General features: G+C 44.2%; 1 protein-coding gene across 2 annotated transcripts in view; it reads left to right on the top strand.

Moving 5' to 3' along the window:
- The window catches only part of LOC310689672 (aldehyde oxidase 4-like), a 73304-nt gene that overhangs the window by 23700 nt on the left and 34087 nt on the right, over nt 1–15517 (top strand). For both annotated transcript variants that reach the window (XM_083467552.1, XM_083467553.1), the window contains 7 exons: nt 1529–1713; nt 2915–3077; nt 4545–4637; nt 8487–8656; nt 10415–10529; nt 12482–12601; nt 15258–15354. In XM_083467552.1, the coding sequence (XP_083323678.1) occupies nt 1529–1713; nt 2915–3077; nt 4545–4637; nt 8487–8656; nt 10415–10529; nt 12482–12601; nt 15258–15354 (943 nt within the window). The remainder of the gene's footprint in view (nt 1–1528; nt 1714–2914; nt 3078–4544; nt 4638–8486; nt 8657–10414; nt 10530–12481; nt 12602–15257; nt 15355–15517) is intronic.

Genomic DNA, 15517 nt, shown 5'->3' with positions numbered 1-15517 from the left:
GTGAGCAGTGTTGATTGCATATGTGCCATGGGTAGTAATATTTCCTTCACTAGTAAGCAGCCACAGTGTCGTCACCATCTCTGTAGAGCAGCTTTCCTCAACCTGATGCCCTTGAGATGTTCGACTACAACTCTCATCCCTCACCAGTCTGGTGCTGATGGGAACTGTAGACCAAACCATCTGGAGACTGGGAAAGGCTGCTGTAGATGAATGATATCCAGATTTCTTGGATGGCTGAATGGCCCATGTGATGCCAGAGTTATCAACTCCCTTCTTTAATCCACTGCTATACAGCAAGAATAAAACAACCAAGTGAGGTTGAGTTTGATAGGAAGTATAGTTTATATCAGGCATCTCCAACTCCCAAGAGACAGTAAAAAAAAAACTAAAAAAAACAACAACTGGTAATGATCTACCCATTGTCATTGCCAAGAGTTGTTGATCTTTTTTTGGGAAGGGATGGTCAGAGTTGTTGAGCAATCTACCTGGAATACCCCTGCGATCTACCGGTAGATCGTAATCTACCATGCCTTTAAATACATGGATATTAACAACCAACCACATGTGCATTGGGACGCGGGTGGTGCTGTGGGTTAAACCACAGAGCCTAGGACTTGCTGATCAGAAGGTCGGCGGTTCGAATCCCTGTGACGGAGTGTGAGCTCCCGTTGCTCGGTCCCTGCTCCTGCCAACCTAGCAGTTCGAAAGCATGTCAAAGTGCAAGTAGATAAATAGGTACCACTTCGGCAGGAAGGTAAACGGCGTTTCCGTGCGCTGCTCTGGTTTGCCAGAAGTGACTTAGTCTTGCTGGCCACACGACCCGGAAGCTGTACGCCGGCTCCCTTGGCCAATAAAGCAAGATGAGCGCCGCAACCCCAGAGTCGGTCACGACTGGACCTAATGGTCAGGGGTCCCTTTACCTTTTTACATGTGCATTGCCCTGTGTATACATGAGCTAGGATGGCAACATCTTCCCAGCGAGTTTATGATGTAGTCTATTGTTTGGCAGATATACGTATGATGACTGAAGTTGGCAATCTGTCAGGGTGAAATTACACATTACATTGTTCATATGCCTTTAAATAGCATGGCTACTTCCATTTTGAAGAAAATCAATTTTGGCACTCCAATCTGGAATAGGTCCTTGATCTAGATCAGGGCCCTGCAATGTCTCACAACAAAATTCTCCCCTGTCTGCTGTTTCACTCCTGAATATGTTTCTTGTAGTAAACTGTACGCATTTAAGGGCAAGCAGTTGCTTGTGAAGAGAGCGGTTTTCAGAGGGAAACAGGAGCAGGGCCCAGACTGGGAACACATTCCAGACTGAAGCTTTGGACATGTTATTTCCTTCCAAAATAAAAGTAGCAAGGGTAACCACACTTTTTATAAAGACCACGAATAATGTAACGTGTAATTTGACCCTTACTGACTGTTTCACGGAAGGCTCTTTACGTATAATGTCACCCTACAGCTACTAGCATGATGAGGGCAGTAAAATAACCCAATTTCTCCTCCTTGCATCTGCCAGGATGAATTTGTGTCAGCATTCCGGCAGGCTGAGCGACGAAAAAATGCATTGTCTGTGACAAATTCTTCAATGAGAGTCCTTTTCCAGCCAGGCACTGGTGTCATCGAGGACATGGCTATTTTATATGGTGGCATTGGTCCTACCACAGTGAGCGCAAGAAATACCTGTCAGAAGCTCATTGGAAGGTACATTGACTGTAACATTTGACATTATATAGGAATAGCTGTTTCTTGCTTTTGGAGGAGTTTGGGGCAGAATCTAGAAGCTAGGAAAATTAAACTCTCTCTGTACTTAAACCTTGTCTGCATGTAGTAATGAAAAACTTTTGTTTTTTTTAAAGGTGGGCAAATGTCTTCATTTCAAAATTGGTTTATATCATGTCAGAATGCTGCTCTTAAAAACAAACAAACAAAAGCCCCTCTCCAACATTTCACCAAACCACACGAGTGGAAGTGGAGAAGAATTGCAATTTCTGTGAATATGAATTTGGGATAAAATTTAAGAGCACAATTATACATATCAGTTTTCTAGGAATTTTTTTCATTCTGTGGTTCCCGGGAATTGTGGGACTAGATGTCATGTAATTCAGTTCCCTGAACTGCGGCAAGATCATTCAATCATTTTTTCATTTATTAACCAACCTTCTCCCTAGGGTTCCAGGGCAGGTTACAACATGAAAACACCATGTTAAATAAAACAAAACCTTCCACACTCTTATGTATTTGGGTTAAGATTTAGGGAAGTTTTTAATATTTAATGCTGTATTGTTTTAAACACTGAATTGGGAGCTGCCTGGAGTGGCTGAGGAAACTCAGCCAGATGGGCGGGGTATAAATAAATTATTATTATTATTATTATTATTATTATTATTATTATTATTATTATGATGATGATGACACAAATCTTAACTGCATCGTTCCTTATTAGTCAAGTCATGACCTATGTACATCTTCATATCCTGCTTGTGAGTTTCTCAAGGCATCTTATCTGACTGGTCACTGTTAGAAACTGATTGTTCTGATCAACGACTTTAAGTGTTTTATCCATATGTTCCTAATGCACACTGTGGATGATGTAGGCTGGGTCACCAGCACCAATGTCCTGTTCTTCCATGTTAAAATTAGCTATGACTGGTTCATATTATGCAATCTATTTTCCCACCGTAGAAAGGACCTATTTTGAATAATATTATTTATCAGTTCCTGAGAAACCTGAAATGAAATCCCATCTGTTGAGTTTTCTTGTGGCAAAGTGTACTTCGTTATCAAAGTCACTTTAATAAACGCATTTGGAAACCTTTTTCTCCTCACCCCTTCAAAACTCTGCATATACATATCTATCGTTTGCTAAAATAAACTTATTTGGTTGTATTATTTTTCCCCCCAGCAACTGGGATGAAGAGATGCTGAATGAAGCTTGCAGGCTAATTCTTGAAGAAATTATCCTCTCTCCTTCAGCCCCGGGTGCAAAAGTGGAATACAGACGAACCCTGCTTGTCAGCTTCTTCTTCAGATTTTATCTGCAAGTGCTACAAGGTTTAAAGAACATGGTAAATAACACCCCAAAGAACAAAGCAGGGCAATAACTTTAAGAATGTCACAAAATGGCACCCAAGCCTTCAGGCTTCTCCAGAGCTCTTCATCAGGCTGGGTATTAAGCAAAGGGGGGGGGAGAGAAAATAATAATCACCCTTCCTATTTGAGTAGAAAGCCTTATACAGTGGTGCCCCGCAAGACGAATGCCTCGCAAGACGAAAAACTCGCTAGATGAAAGAGTTTTCCGTTTTGGAGGTGCTTCGCAAAACGAATCTCCTATGGGCTTTCTTCGCAAGACGACAATGTCTTGCGAGTTCCTGCTGGTTGTTTTTTTCCTCCCCCCCCTTTTTCTAAGCCACTAAGCCGCTTATCAGCTGATCCGATCAGCAGATAAGCCTCTAAAAGCAGCTAAAAGCCGCTAATAGCGCTAAGCCGCTTATCAGCTGATCCGATCAGCAGATAAGCCGCTAAAAGCCTCTAAAAGCCGCTAATAGCGCTAATCCGCTAATCCTTCAATGGGCTTGCTTCGCAAGACGAAAAAAACCGCTAGACGAAGAGAATCACAGAACGGATTCTTTTCGTCTTGCGAGGCACCACTGTACCTTTCCAATCCAGTCTCCAGCAACTCTTCACTCAGTTCCCAAAAGCTATGTGGTATGGGAAATAGCTCTGCTGTAAATCAAGCCGATATTAAAGGCACAAGAGCAAGTCTGGCCTTATTTTGGGGGTAAGCAGTTAGTAACTGAGCTAGGTACATATTCACACGGTGCTTATGGCACACATGCCTCTGAATACAAGTGGCTTGCAACACATATAAGAGGGTGCCATTGTCTTGCCTACTTTCCATAGGCACTCAGTTGACCACTATGAGAACAGAATTCTGGACCAGATGGACCTTTCGTCTGATCCAAGAAGGCTTCTCTTGTGTTCAGTATAGGTGGATAAGAAATAAACTATCCCTCCTCTTAAAAACAATGTTCCTCCTACTTTCCTGCCTCTACCAAAGATCATTGTTTCCATTAAAAAATTTTACACTCCGTTTTTTTCTGCACCTATGTAGAAAAATTGTCTTACATACAGCAGGCTTTTCTTCCTATGTAGAAAAATTGCCTTACGTACAGCAGGCTTTTCTTCCTATGTAGAAAAATTGTCTTACGTACAGCTGGCTTTTCTTCCTATGTAACAGATGCCATGCTGTTTTCATTCAGCCAGTGCTTCATGTTGGCTCGAATACAACTTTTTACAAAAATTAAAAAGTTTGTTAAAATGTTATAAGTGGAGATTTTGCTACATGACTGGAAATCCCCCCCCCCCACATGTGGAGAAAGGACACACCAGAAGTAGTTGTGCATGCCATATCTTAACTTCAGCACCCTGGTAGTACATATTTGGGCAATGAATTACCATTATATGGTTGCTTGCCCCTGAATAATTTCTTGGGAAAAATTGATGTAATATATAATTAATTTGTCTTCCCACAGAATCCATCTAAGTATCCTGACTTGCCAAAGAAATACGCCAGTGCTTTAGGCGAGTTCCGTGAGAAACCACCTCAGGGTATGCAAATATACCAGGTCAGTGAGATTGTTTTCATTGCTTTTCATCATCTAACATTAACATTCATGCCAATGCTATCATGTTAACCCACCCTTCTCTAAGTATAATGGGATGTATTCAACTGAGATCTACCCAGAGTAGGCCCACTGAAATTAATGCTTCTAAGTTACTCAGATCCATTAAGTTCAATGGGTCTAGTCTTAGTACTTAGCATGGCTTACCAGCCAGTGAAGGGACACGGGTGGCGCTGTGGGTTAAACCACAGAGCCTAGGACTTGCCGATCAGAAGGTTGGCTGTTCGAATCCCCGCGACAGGGTGAGCTCCCGTTTCTCAGTCCCTGCTCCTGCCAACCTAGCAGTTCAAAAGCACGTCAAGGTGCAAGTAGATAAATAGGTACCGCTCCGGTGGGAAGGTAAACGGCGTTTCCATGCACAGCTCTGGTTTGCCAGAAGCAGCTTAGTCATGCTGGCCACATGACCCGGAAGCTGTACGCCGGCTCCCTCGGCCAATAAAGTGAGATGAGCGCCACAACCCCAGAGTCGGCCACGACTAGACCTAATGGTCAGGGGTCCCTTTACCTTTACCACCCAGTGATCTGTGACTTAACTAATTGATTAAGTGGTTTACACCAATAAAAATATAAAACAAAGAAATAGAATACAAATCAAGTATAATGAAAACAATTCCTTGACTCCGACACACAGAAGAAAAATCATCATGAAATTGTTGTTCAATTCCATAAAATTCCAGCTGTGAAAAAGCAATAAACAAATCTTCAGCTCAGCCCACCTCCAAAAACTTGCCAGAAGAGGCGTTTCCACTCTTCATCCTGGAGAAGAGTGACTAGTGGGGTGCCACAGGGTTCTGTCTTGGGCCCGGTCTTATTCAACATCTTTATCAACGACTTGGATGATGGACTCAAGGGCATTCTGATCAAATTTGCAGATGACACCAAACTGGGAGGGGTGGCTAACACCCCAGAGGACAGGATCACACTTCAAAACTACCTTGACAGATTAGAGAACTGGGCAAAAAACAAACAAGATGAATTTTAACAGGGAGAAATGTAAAGTATTGCACTTGGGCAAAAAAAAATGAGAGGCACAAATACAAGATGGGTGACACCTGGCTTGAGAGCAGTACATGTGAAAAGGATCTAGGAGTCTTGGTTGACCACAAACTTGACATGAGCCAACAGTGTGACGCGGCAGCTAAAAAAGCCAATGCAATTCTGGGCTGCATCAATAGGAGTATAGCATCTAGATCAAGGGAAGTAATAGTGCCACTGTATTCTGCTCTGGTCAGACCTCACCTGGAGTACTGTGTCCAGTTCTGGGCACCACAATTCAAGAAGGACACTGACAAACTGGAACGTGTCCAGAGGAGGGCAACCAAAATGGTCAAAGGCCTGGAAATGATGCCTTATGAGGAACGGCTAAGGGAGCTGGGCATGTTTAGCCTGGAGAAGAGGAGGTTAAGGGGTGATATGATAGCCATGTTCAAATATATAAAAGGATGTCACATAGAGGAGGGAGAAAGGTTGTTTTCTGCTGCTCCAGAGAAGCGGACACGGAGCAATGGATCCAAACTACAAGAAAGAAGATTCCACCTAAACAATAGGAAGAACTTCCTGACAGTAAGAGCTGTTCGACAGTGGAATTTGCTGCCAAGGAGTGTGGTGGAGTCTTCTACTTTGGAGGTCTTTAAGCAGAGGCTTGACAACCATATGTCAGGAGTGCTCTGATGGTGTTTCCTGCTTGGCAGGGGGTTGGACTCGATGGCCCTTGTGGTCTCTTCCAACTCTATGATTCTATGATTCTAAATGAGTATAGGGAAGTGACCAGGTGCACCCCAGTGGGGAATTACATAGATGCAAAGCCACCATTGAAAAGGTCCTTTCCCAGGACCCTGTGCTATGTACTTCTCCCTGCCCAGGAACCACTGCAGATCTCAAGGCATGGGCAAGCTGGGATGGGAGCAGTCATTCTCTCAGCTACATGACACCTGGGTCATTCAGGGATTTAAACAGAAGTGTAAGCACCTTGAATTGGGCCTGGAACTCAGTTGCCAACCAATGTAGCTGTTGTAAAATGGGGGTTAGATGCACTCAAGCCACGGCCCCAACCAGCAACTGGCTGTCGTATTTTGCTCTAATTGCAGTTTATGGACCTTTTTCAAGGGCAGCCCCACAAGAGAGTACAATACAGGCGTCTATGACCGAGAACAATACAGTGGTGCCTCTGGTTACGTACTTAATTCGTTCCAGAGGTCCGTTCTTAACCTGAAACTGTTCTTAACCTAATCCAGTAGTAAATTAGTATACATACAAATAAATAAATAAATCAGACCACCAAAAAAACCAGGATCTCAGCAACAAAATGTCAACATGGAACCAGAACATCACTCTAAGCCCAAAGGCCCAGTGAAACAATCCTTTTAAGGAGAGTCAGAAAACCTGCAGTATGGAAGCCCATATGAATCTCTTGCAGGGAGAGTTCCACAATCTAGACACTACTGCTAAAAAGATCCTGCCTGATGTCTGTTGGTTTCTGCTTTCCTCACTGTGCAGCAAATGCTTGTCACAAGACAATGTTTACATTCCACAGTCAGAGTTACTGTTGGGTTCCCACAGGAATGGGGGACTGGATGTGACGTACACTGGTTTCCTGTTTTTCTCAGTGTTCTCTCGGTTTCTTTGTGTCGAGAGTTGTTGCTTCTCTGCTCTCACAGAGGCAAGATGTACGTTTGTATGCTCTCAGCATAGCTTGTAAATAAACTTCAGCATGTAGCACATTACCTGCTTATCCTTTCGTCTGCGTGACTACGCTCTGCTTGGGCTCAAGATAAGACGAGCCTGTACCAGCTCCAGATGGGCCGGAGCTGGTCAAATCTCACAATGTCACCATTAATTGAACCACTGAAAGTGGTGGGACAGAGAGCAGGGTCTCCACTGGTTATCTTAAGAAGTAGGCAGATTCATGAGGTAGAAAGTTGTCCTCCATAATACCAAGGATACTAATTGAAAATGTTTACATATACTAACAGAAAACGTATATTTGGCCAACATGATTTCATTGCTTGACTGGTCCTCATATATAAGCCAATATGGAATCGGAGCTTTTGGTACAGATAGTAACATGGTACAAGTTCTGGGCCCAACGTTCAGCCTGTACAAACTAAAATACAACCATGTTGTCACCATATAATTTTAGTAGGATTTTCTGAGTAGTACAGTGGTGCCCCACAAGACGAATGCCTCGCAAGACGGAAAACCTGCTAGACGAAAGGGTTTTCCGTTTTGGAGGTGCTTCGCAAAACGAATTTCCTATGGGCTTGCTTCGCAAGACGACAATGCCTTGCGAGTTCCTGCTGGGTTTTTTTCCCTTTCCCCCCCTTTTTCTAAGCCGCTAAGCCGCTTATCAGCTGATCCGATCAGCAGATAAGCTGCTAATAGCGCGAATAGCGCTAATCCGCTAATCCGTCAATGGGCTTGCTTCGCAAGACGAAAAATCCGCTAGACGAAGAGAATCACAGAACGGATTCTTTTCGTCTTGCGAGGCACCACTGTACTCAGTAAACTAATGAACCGTCTGTACAGTGGTACCTTGGGTTAAGTACTTAATTCGTTCTGGAGGTCCGTTCTTAACCTGAAACTGTTCTTAACCTGAAGCACCACGTTAGCTAATGGGGCCTCCTGCTGCCGCTGTGCCACCGGAGCACAATTTCTGTTCTCATCCTGAAGCAAAGTTCTTAACCTGAAGCACTATTTCTGGGTTAATGGAGTGTGTAACCTGAAGCGTATGTAACTTGAAGCGTATATAACCCGAGGTACCACTGTATAGTAAATGTCTCTACCATATGACAGGATGTAGACCCTCGTCAGCCTCCTCAGGACCCAGTGGGGCGTCCCATCATGCACCAGTCTGGTATTAAACATACCACCGGTGAAGCAGACTATGTCGACGACATGCCTCCAGAGGAAGGGCAGCTCTACATGGCTGTGGTCACCAGCACATGCGCCCACGCAAAGATTCTGTAAGTAACAAGAAGGAATGTGCGCGAGGAAAGTGTGGCAGTAGAACATGGGAAGGAGGACATATCGTAACAGATGCTGGCCATGCTTTTAATCTTGGTTTGGTTTACTTCAGGAGTGGGCTGGAATGCAAGTGTGCTTGCAAACGTAGGGGGAAAGAGGATGGCTTGACATACAGCTCTTTTAAACAAGAGTGGAGTGCTCTGGAAGTGCTAATTCAGTGCATCCAACACACAAGGCTGATATCCACACCCAGTTCTACCATTAGGGACAGTGAGGCAGCTGCCTGAAGCAGCCGATTTGGAGTGTCATGAAAGGGTGGCAAATGGTTTGCTAGTTAATTTATTACAGTGGTACCTTGGGTTAAGTACTTAATTTGTTCCGGAGGTCCGTTCTTAACCTGAAACTGTTCTTAACCTGAAGCACTACTTTAGCTAATGGGGCCTCCTGCTGCTGCCATGCCGCCAGAGCACAATTTCTGTTCTCATCCTGAAGCAAAGCTCTTAACCCGAGGTACTATTTCTGGGTTAGCAGAGTCTGTAACCTGAAGCGTATGTAACCTGAAGCATATGTAACCCGAGGTACCACTGTATTGTTGTGTTTAAACTCTTAGGGACAGGGTGCGGGGGGGGAGGCGTGCTTGTGGTCTTTTCTGCCTCAAATTACTTGACCAGATGGGCACTCTTCAACTTGATTTGAGAGTGGGGGACAGCACCATTTATTGTCCTGCAAAATGTCTAGGGTAGGGTTACCAGACGTCCCCAGTTCCCTGGAACAGTCCCTGGATTTGCAAATCTATCCCCGGACAAATTCCGTCCCCGGAATGTCCCAGATTTGCAAATCTGTCCCCAGGAAACGTGGCAGCGGCAGCCTCAGCAGCCCGGAGCCAGCCTGGTAGTGCAGTTGGCTCTGGCTGGCTTCAGGAGCTGCTTGCTGCTTGCTGCCATGGCGCCCACCATTTTTCCTCGCCAGAAGTCCCCATATGATGTGTTGCGCACAAAACACATCATATGGGGACTTATGGGAGGCAAACTGGCGGACGCCCTGGCAGCGAGCAGCTCCTGAAGCCAGCCAGAGCCAACTGCGCTACCAGGCTGGCTCCAGGCTGTTGACTACCGCTGCCATTGCCACTGCTGAAGAGTAACCGGGGACGTCCGGCGGTACAGATCTCCTGCCCCCTTTGTTTTGACTGATCAGGGGAGGCTAGGTAGTTGTGGGCGCGCGGCCGTTGCCCACTTTTTAAAAAAACTCTGCAGATTTATGTTTCACAGGGTGCAACAAAAGGGCTTTTTACCTTTATACAATATGCATGTGTGCTTAGGCCCAGGATCTTTTGCCTCACCATCCCCACTACTGACTCCCTGTTGCTACTCAGCTTCAAAAAAAAAAAAAAAAAAAAAAGGGGTTCTGGATTCATTGGAAAAAATCTGGAAACCACAGTCTAGGGTGGACCCTCAGCTGCACATATCAGCTGCCTGCCTGTATTGCAATTAGGGGTGATTTCACACATATACAGATACCAGTTAAGATAGTACAAAGAGGTTTTTAAGACTAAATACATTGGGTTGTTTCACTATCTGTTTCCAGCTGCAGAAATACTAGCTGTGCACAACTTAGACACGTAGGGAAAAAGTGCATGTTTACTTTAGCCCCTGAATGTTTATTTCTTAAAACATTTATTTATTTAATTCATCTTGCCATCATGTTTGATCACTGCGACCCATTGGAACAAAAGTGTTCTATTTATCTCTCCTTTCCAGATCCATTGATGTGTCAGAGGCCTTAGAAGAACCAGGGGTGGTTGCCGTGGTAACAGCAGCTGATATTCCAGGGCATAATGGTGATGGAAAAGAGGAAATTTTTGCTAGCGAAGAGGTATTTGCTGAGTTTTTTGCCTTCCTATCCAACATCTACTCAGAGATAAGCAGGCCCAGAATTGTACCCTAAAAATATCAAAGGCAGACATTTACAATTCCTTGGGCATGACTAGACCACTAGAACCGAGCTGCTTTGGAGGAAAACACTAACAAACTTTCAGAGGAAGGAAAGTAATTGCTAGCTGTAGCATCTTTCATCACCATAGCTCCTGGCCAGGGAAAGTCAAATAGTGAAAATCTCAGTTCTAGGCAACCCTTAAATGTGCAAGAGGCCCCACAGTGTCTGTGTCTGAATCATTGTTCGAAGGATCCATGAATGCAGGATTAAAACATAAATGTATTTTAAAGGCTTGTGTTCAACATAGCACTGAGGCTAAAACTCTGCAAACGCGAAGGTTTTCCTTGTGCAGCAGAAACTCTTCTCCCTCTGCATCCCCCTAAATCCGTCTGGGGACTCTCCCAACCCTCCAGAGCACATTTGGGGATGGTATGGGGCACACATTGGGGAAGAAGAGGTGAATTCCCATTATGCTGGGACCTTTAGCATATCCACTCTATCATAGAGCTATAACCCTTGGAGATAAGATTCCGCAACTAGAACTCCTTAGACTAACCCTGTATGGTGGGTCAATATTATTAACCCATATATCAGATGGATGTACTGGGCTATTTAAGGCCACCTATTTGGGTATGTGGTAGAGATTACTTTTGAGTTGGGAATTTGAAATTCACTTCCTCTTAGCCACTATGCCATAAAATTAGACACAAGCCCAATCTTCACCCCTTAATTGTCATGAATTTGAAAAGATTGTTTAAAAAAAGCAAATGTTTATGTTGGTCCTCAGTCATTCTATATACAGTGGTACCTCAGGTTAAGTACTTAATTCGTTCCGGAGGTCCGTTCTTAACCTGAAACTGTTCTTAACCTGAAGCACCACTTTAGTTAATGGGGCCTACTGCTGCCACTGCACCGCCGTGGCACGATTTCTGTTCTTATCCTGAAGCAAAGTTCTTAACCTGAGGTAATATTTCTGGGTTAGCGGAGTCTGTAACCTGAAGTGTATGTAACCCAAGGTACCACTGTACTGTATGTTAAGTTGTGGGCAAACATATCAGATGACACAGCGATTCTTCCAAAGCAGCTCTTTATTTGCAAGCTGGAACAGAACTGAACTGAGGACCTCAGCCAGCCTGCTTATATAGAGCTCCACTAGAATGCAACAGTAACCATTTTCTGTAACTAGCCAATCACTGAATGTCACTTTCGATCCTTCATTTGCATACAAACTATCCAATCACTGAACGTCACTTTCAATCCTTCATTTGCATAACTACAGTATCCCCCTGCTGGCCCAGGGTGAGAATTTCAGTACATAACACTGTATATTTTTTGGTCTCCAATATGTATACCCTTTTTTTAAAAAAAACACCCTGGCTACTTGAAAGCAAATTAATTTATCCACCCTTGTACGAAAGTCTTCTGCTTAAACAGATAAACTGGAAGCACTACATGATGCATGCTAAATACTTCATATTTACTTAAGATAAATGCCACATATATATACTTTACCAGTGGCTTTCATTGGCAAACCTCTGACATATCCACTTGTCAGCTGGTCATTGCAGAGAATTCTGAGGAGTCTTCTAGGGTGGGCCCTCAGTTCAGTTGAGGTCAGAGAGTACTCATGGCATGAGACATGCAAATTAGAATATTCCCACCCTTCCTCTGTGCCTATACATTGAAGAGGAAGGTTGGTAGTGGTAAGCAAGCAATTCACCTTCTGTTACTCCTTGCTTGAAAAGCTTCCAGAGAACCCGAGGATAGTCTCTGGAACATGGTTTGAAACCCAAAGCCTTAGCATGAAATCTATCGAAGTACATTAAATAACCACGTTGTTGTTGTTCTGTATAGTGAAGCCATTCCATTTCTGTTGGTCGGGTGCCATGCAGGTACTATATATCGGCCACATTATCTGCGGTGTGGTTGCAGAATCCTACGAGTGCGCAAAGCGAGCCAGAAGAAAAGTGAAGATAGAGTACCAAGAACTGGAACTGATCCTGACCATTGAGGTAAGAAATCAGCCTCTCGTTTGTGAAGCTTCAAGATGTACTTTACTTGCACTCTATCTTAACTATTGGAATAGATAAGAACAGTGCTTTTTTTCTGGGGGGGACACATACCCCTAAACATTTTGTGAATCTTTGTACTTTTGTCCATTTACTGTATTCATTTCCCCCGATTTGAACTAGAAGATGGTGATTTTACTGAGTCAAAATGAGAGTACCCATAAACATATTTTAAGGAAAAAAGCACTGGATAAGAACATTAGAAAAGCCAAGGCAATGCTCCAGCTACTCTAGCATCCTGTTTCCTCCTGCCAGATACAATGGTACCTTGGGTTAAGTACATAATTCGTTCTGGAGGTCCGTTCTTAACCTGAAACTGTTCTTAACCTGAAGCACCACTTTAGCTAATGGGGCCTCCTGCTGCTGCTGTGCTGGTGGAGCACAATTTCTGTTCTCATCCTGAAGCAAAGTTCTTAACCCGAGGTACTATTTCTGGGTTAGCAGAGTCTGTAACCTGAAGGGTATGTAACCTGAAGCATATGTAACCTGAGGTACCACCGTAAAGCCCAAAGTCAGGAATAAAAAAAGCAGCCCTCCATGGCTGATGGCTTCATAATATTCAAAGTCCTCCCAAAGGGCAAGCCAAAGGCATCTTGTAAGGTAAAGGTAAAGGGACCCCTGACCATTAGGTCCAGTCGTGACCGACTCTGGGGTTGTGGTGCTCATCTCGCTTTATTGGCCGAGGGAGCCAGCGTACAGCTTCTGGGCCATGTGGCCAGCGTGACTAAGCCGCTTCTGGCGAACCAGAGCAGCTCACGGAAACGCCGTTTACCTTCCCGCCAGAGTGGTACCTATTTATTTACTTGCACTTTGATGTGCTTTCGAACTGCTAGGTTGGCAGGAGAGGGACCGAGCAATGGGAGCTCACCCCGTCGCGGGGATTTGAACCGCCGACCTTCTGATCGGCAAGTCCTAGGCTCTGTGGTTTAACCCACAGCACCACCCTTGAGGCATCTTGTACCTGAGGCAAATAAATAGGATGGCAAACACACACCTGCATAGGATCTGCATGACCTTTCAGTCTTAAGGATGCTATTAGAACATGCAATACCCTGGTTTGACAGCCTATAGGTTAACACTGATAGCATTCAGATGACCATATCTTAATAAGCTGTGTCGCATTTTGGCTACACCCTTTGTGCAAGCGAACAAACAAGCCAGGAAGGATTTCACCAACTACAGTTCTCCATTTTGTCTGAACCAAGAAACTATGGCATCGGAACAAGTCAGGACATTAAGCCAAACTGTTGTATTGCAGCTTGTCCAGATGAGCTTGAATCATCCAAATATGGCCACTGTGTGCATGTATTTGATGGTTCTGAATTTCAAATTAAAAGGGCTTATCGGCTTATTAGGTTGTTCTGCCATCTCTTGAATCAGACATGTGTCTTTGAGAAAGAGGCTATGTCCATAAGTATACAGTAGTCTCCTTTCAGTAATGTCAGGATGACAGAGTACATACAAATGTACTTAGAGCCAGTGTGGTGTAGTGGTTAAGAGTGGTGGACTCGTAATCTGGTGAACCGGGTTCGATTCCCCGCTCCTCCACATGCAGCTGCTGGGTGACCTTGGGCTAGTCACACTTCTTTGAAGTCTCTCAGCCCCACTCACCTCACAGAGTGTTTGTTGTGGGGGAGGAAGGAAAAGGAGATTGTTAGCTGCTTTGAGACTCCTTCGGGTAGTGATAAAGCGGGATATCAAATCCAAACTCCTCCTCCTCTTAGCATTTGCCACGTACCTCAGACCATTTAGTGCACTTTACGTACAGCAGGCGAGGGGAGCCTGTAGCCCTACAGATGTTGTTGGACTACAACTCCCATCATCTGTAACCATTGGCCATATTGGCTGTTGGGAGTTGGAGCCTAGTGACATCTGAAGGGTCACAGTTCCCCACCCGTGGCATATAGTATCTCAGCAACCTTTAAAACAACCTATAAGATGTCAGTATCATTATCCGCATGTGATAGATTGTGGGGTAAGGTGGTTTATCATTATCCGCATGTGATAGATTGTGGGGTAAGGTGGTTGAGCGATATTGGTTCACTTGAAGTAACTAGTAAATTCATGGCTGAGGCTCAAAGCTCAACACTCTGATTACTGTGCTACACCTCCAGCTGCTTTCTGGATGAAATATGTTCCCCATTCTCACAGGTACTACTCATGTAATAATACTTACTGGGGAGCCGCAAAAGTAGATACAACTTTCAAAGAACAATACGAGAATGGGGCTTGAACAGATGGACAAAGAACACCAAATGCCTTCACCATAACACGAAAAAGGGCAGATTTTGGGATGCATGAGACAGACCAAGGGTCTTTTTTAATGTAATTGTTTATTATTTATTTCTGGAGATAGTTCTTTCCCATACAGCACTTTGGACGCAGATCTTTGAACAACAGGGATTTGATGAACAGGAAAAGAACCTATTGTTTAGTTTCTGACCAGGCATGAGCCAACTCCTTAGCTAGAGTAAAATCAGTGCAACTATACTGGGAAAGAATATCAGTGCATCTGAAAGAACTGTAAGATGGTAGTGATGAGGACCACACAGTGCTTTGTGTTCTGGGACTGAATGTTGTGTTGCCTCCTATTTTTCAGGAAGCAGTTAAGCACAAGTCATTCTTGACAGAAGAAAAGAAAATAGAAAGAGGAAACATTACAGAATCGTTTAAGAATGTTGAGAACATCATTGAAGGTAGGGTGCTATCAGTAATGGATGGTGTTCTCGTGACATAGCAGCAAGCAGGTTCAGTCTATCTGTTTGTTGTTGTTTAGTCGTTTAGTCGTGTCCAACTCTTCGTGACCCCATGGACCAGAGCACGCCAGACACTTCTGTCTTCCACTGCCTCCCGCAGTTT

This window comes from Podarcis liolepis (assembly GCF_965112155.1).
Source record: "Podarcis liolepis genome assembly, chromosome: 1".
NCBI classification, from domain to species: domain Eukaryota; kingdom Metazoa; phylum Chordata; class Lepidosauria; order Squamata; family Lacertidae; genus Podarcis; species Podarcis liolepis.
The sequence above is the reverse complement of the archived record's forward strand: the minus strand, read 5'-3'. Positions and strand labels throughout refer to the sequence as shown.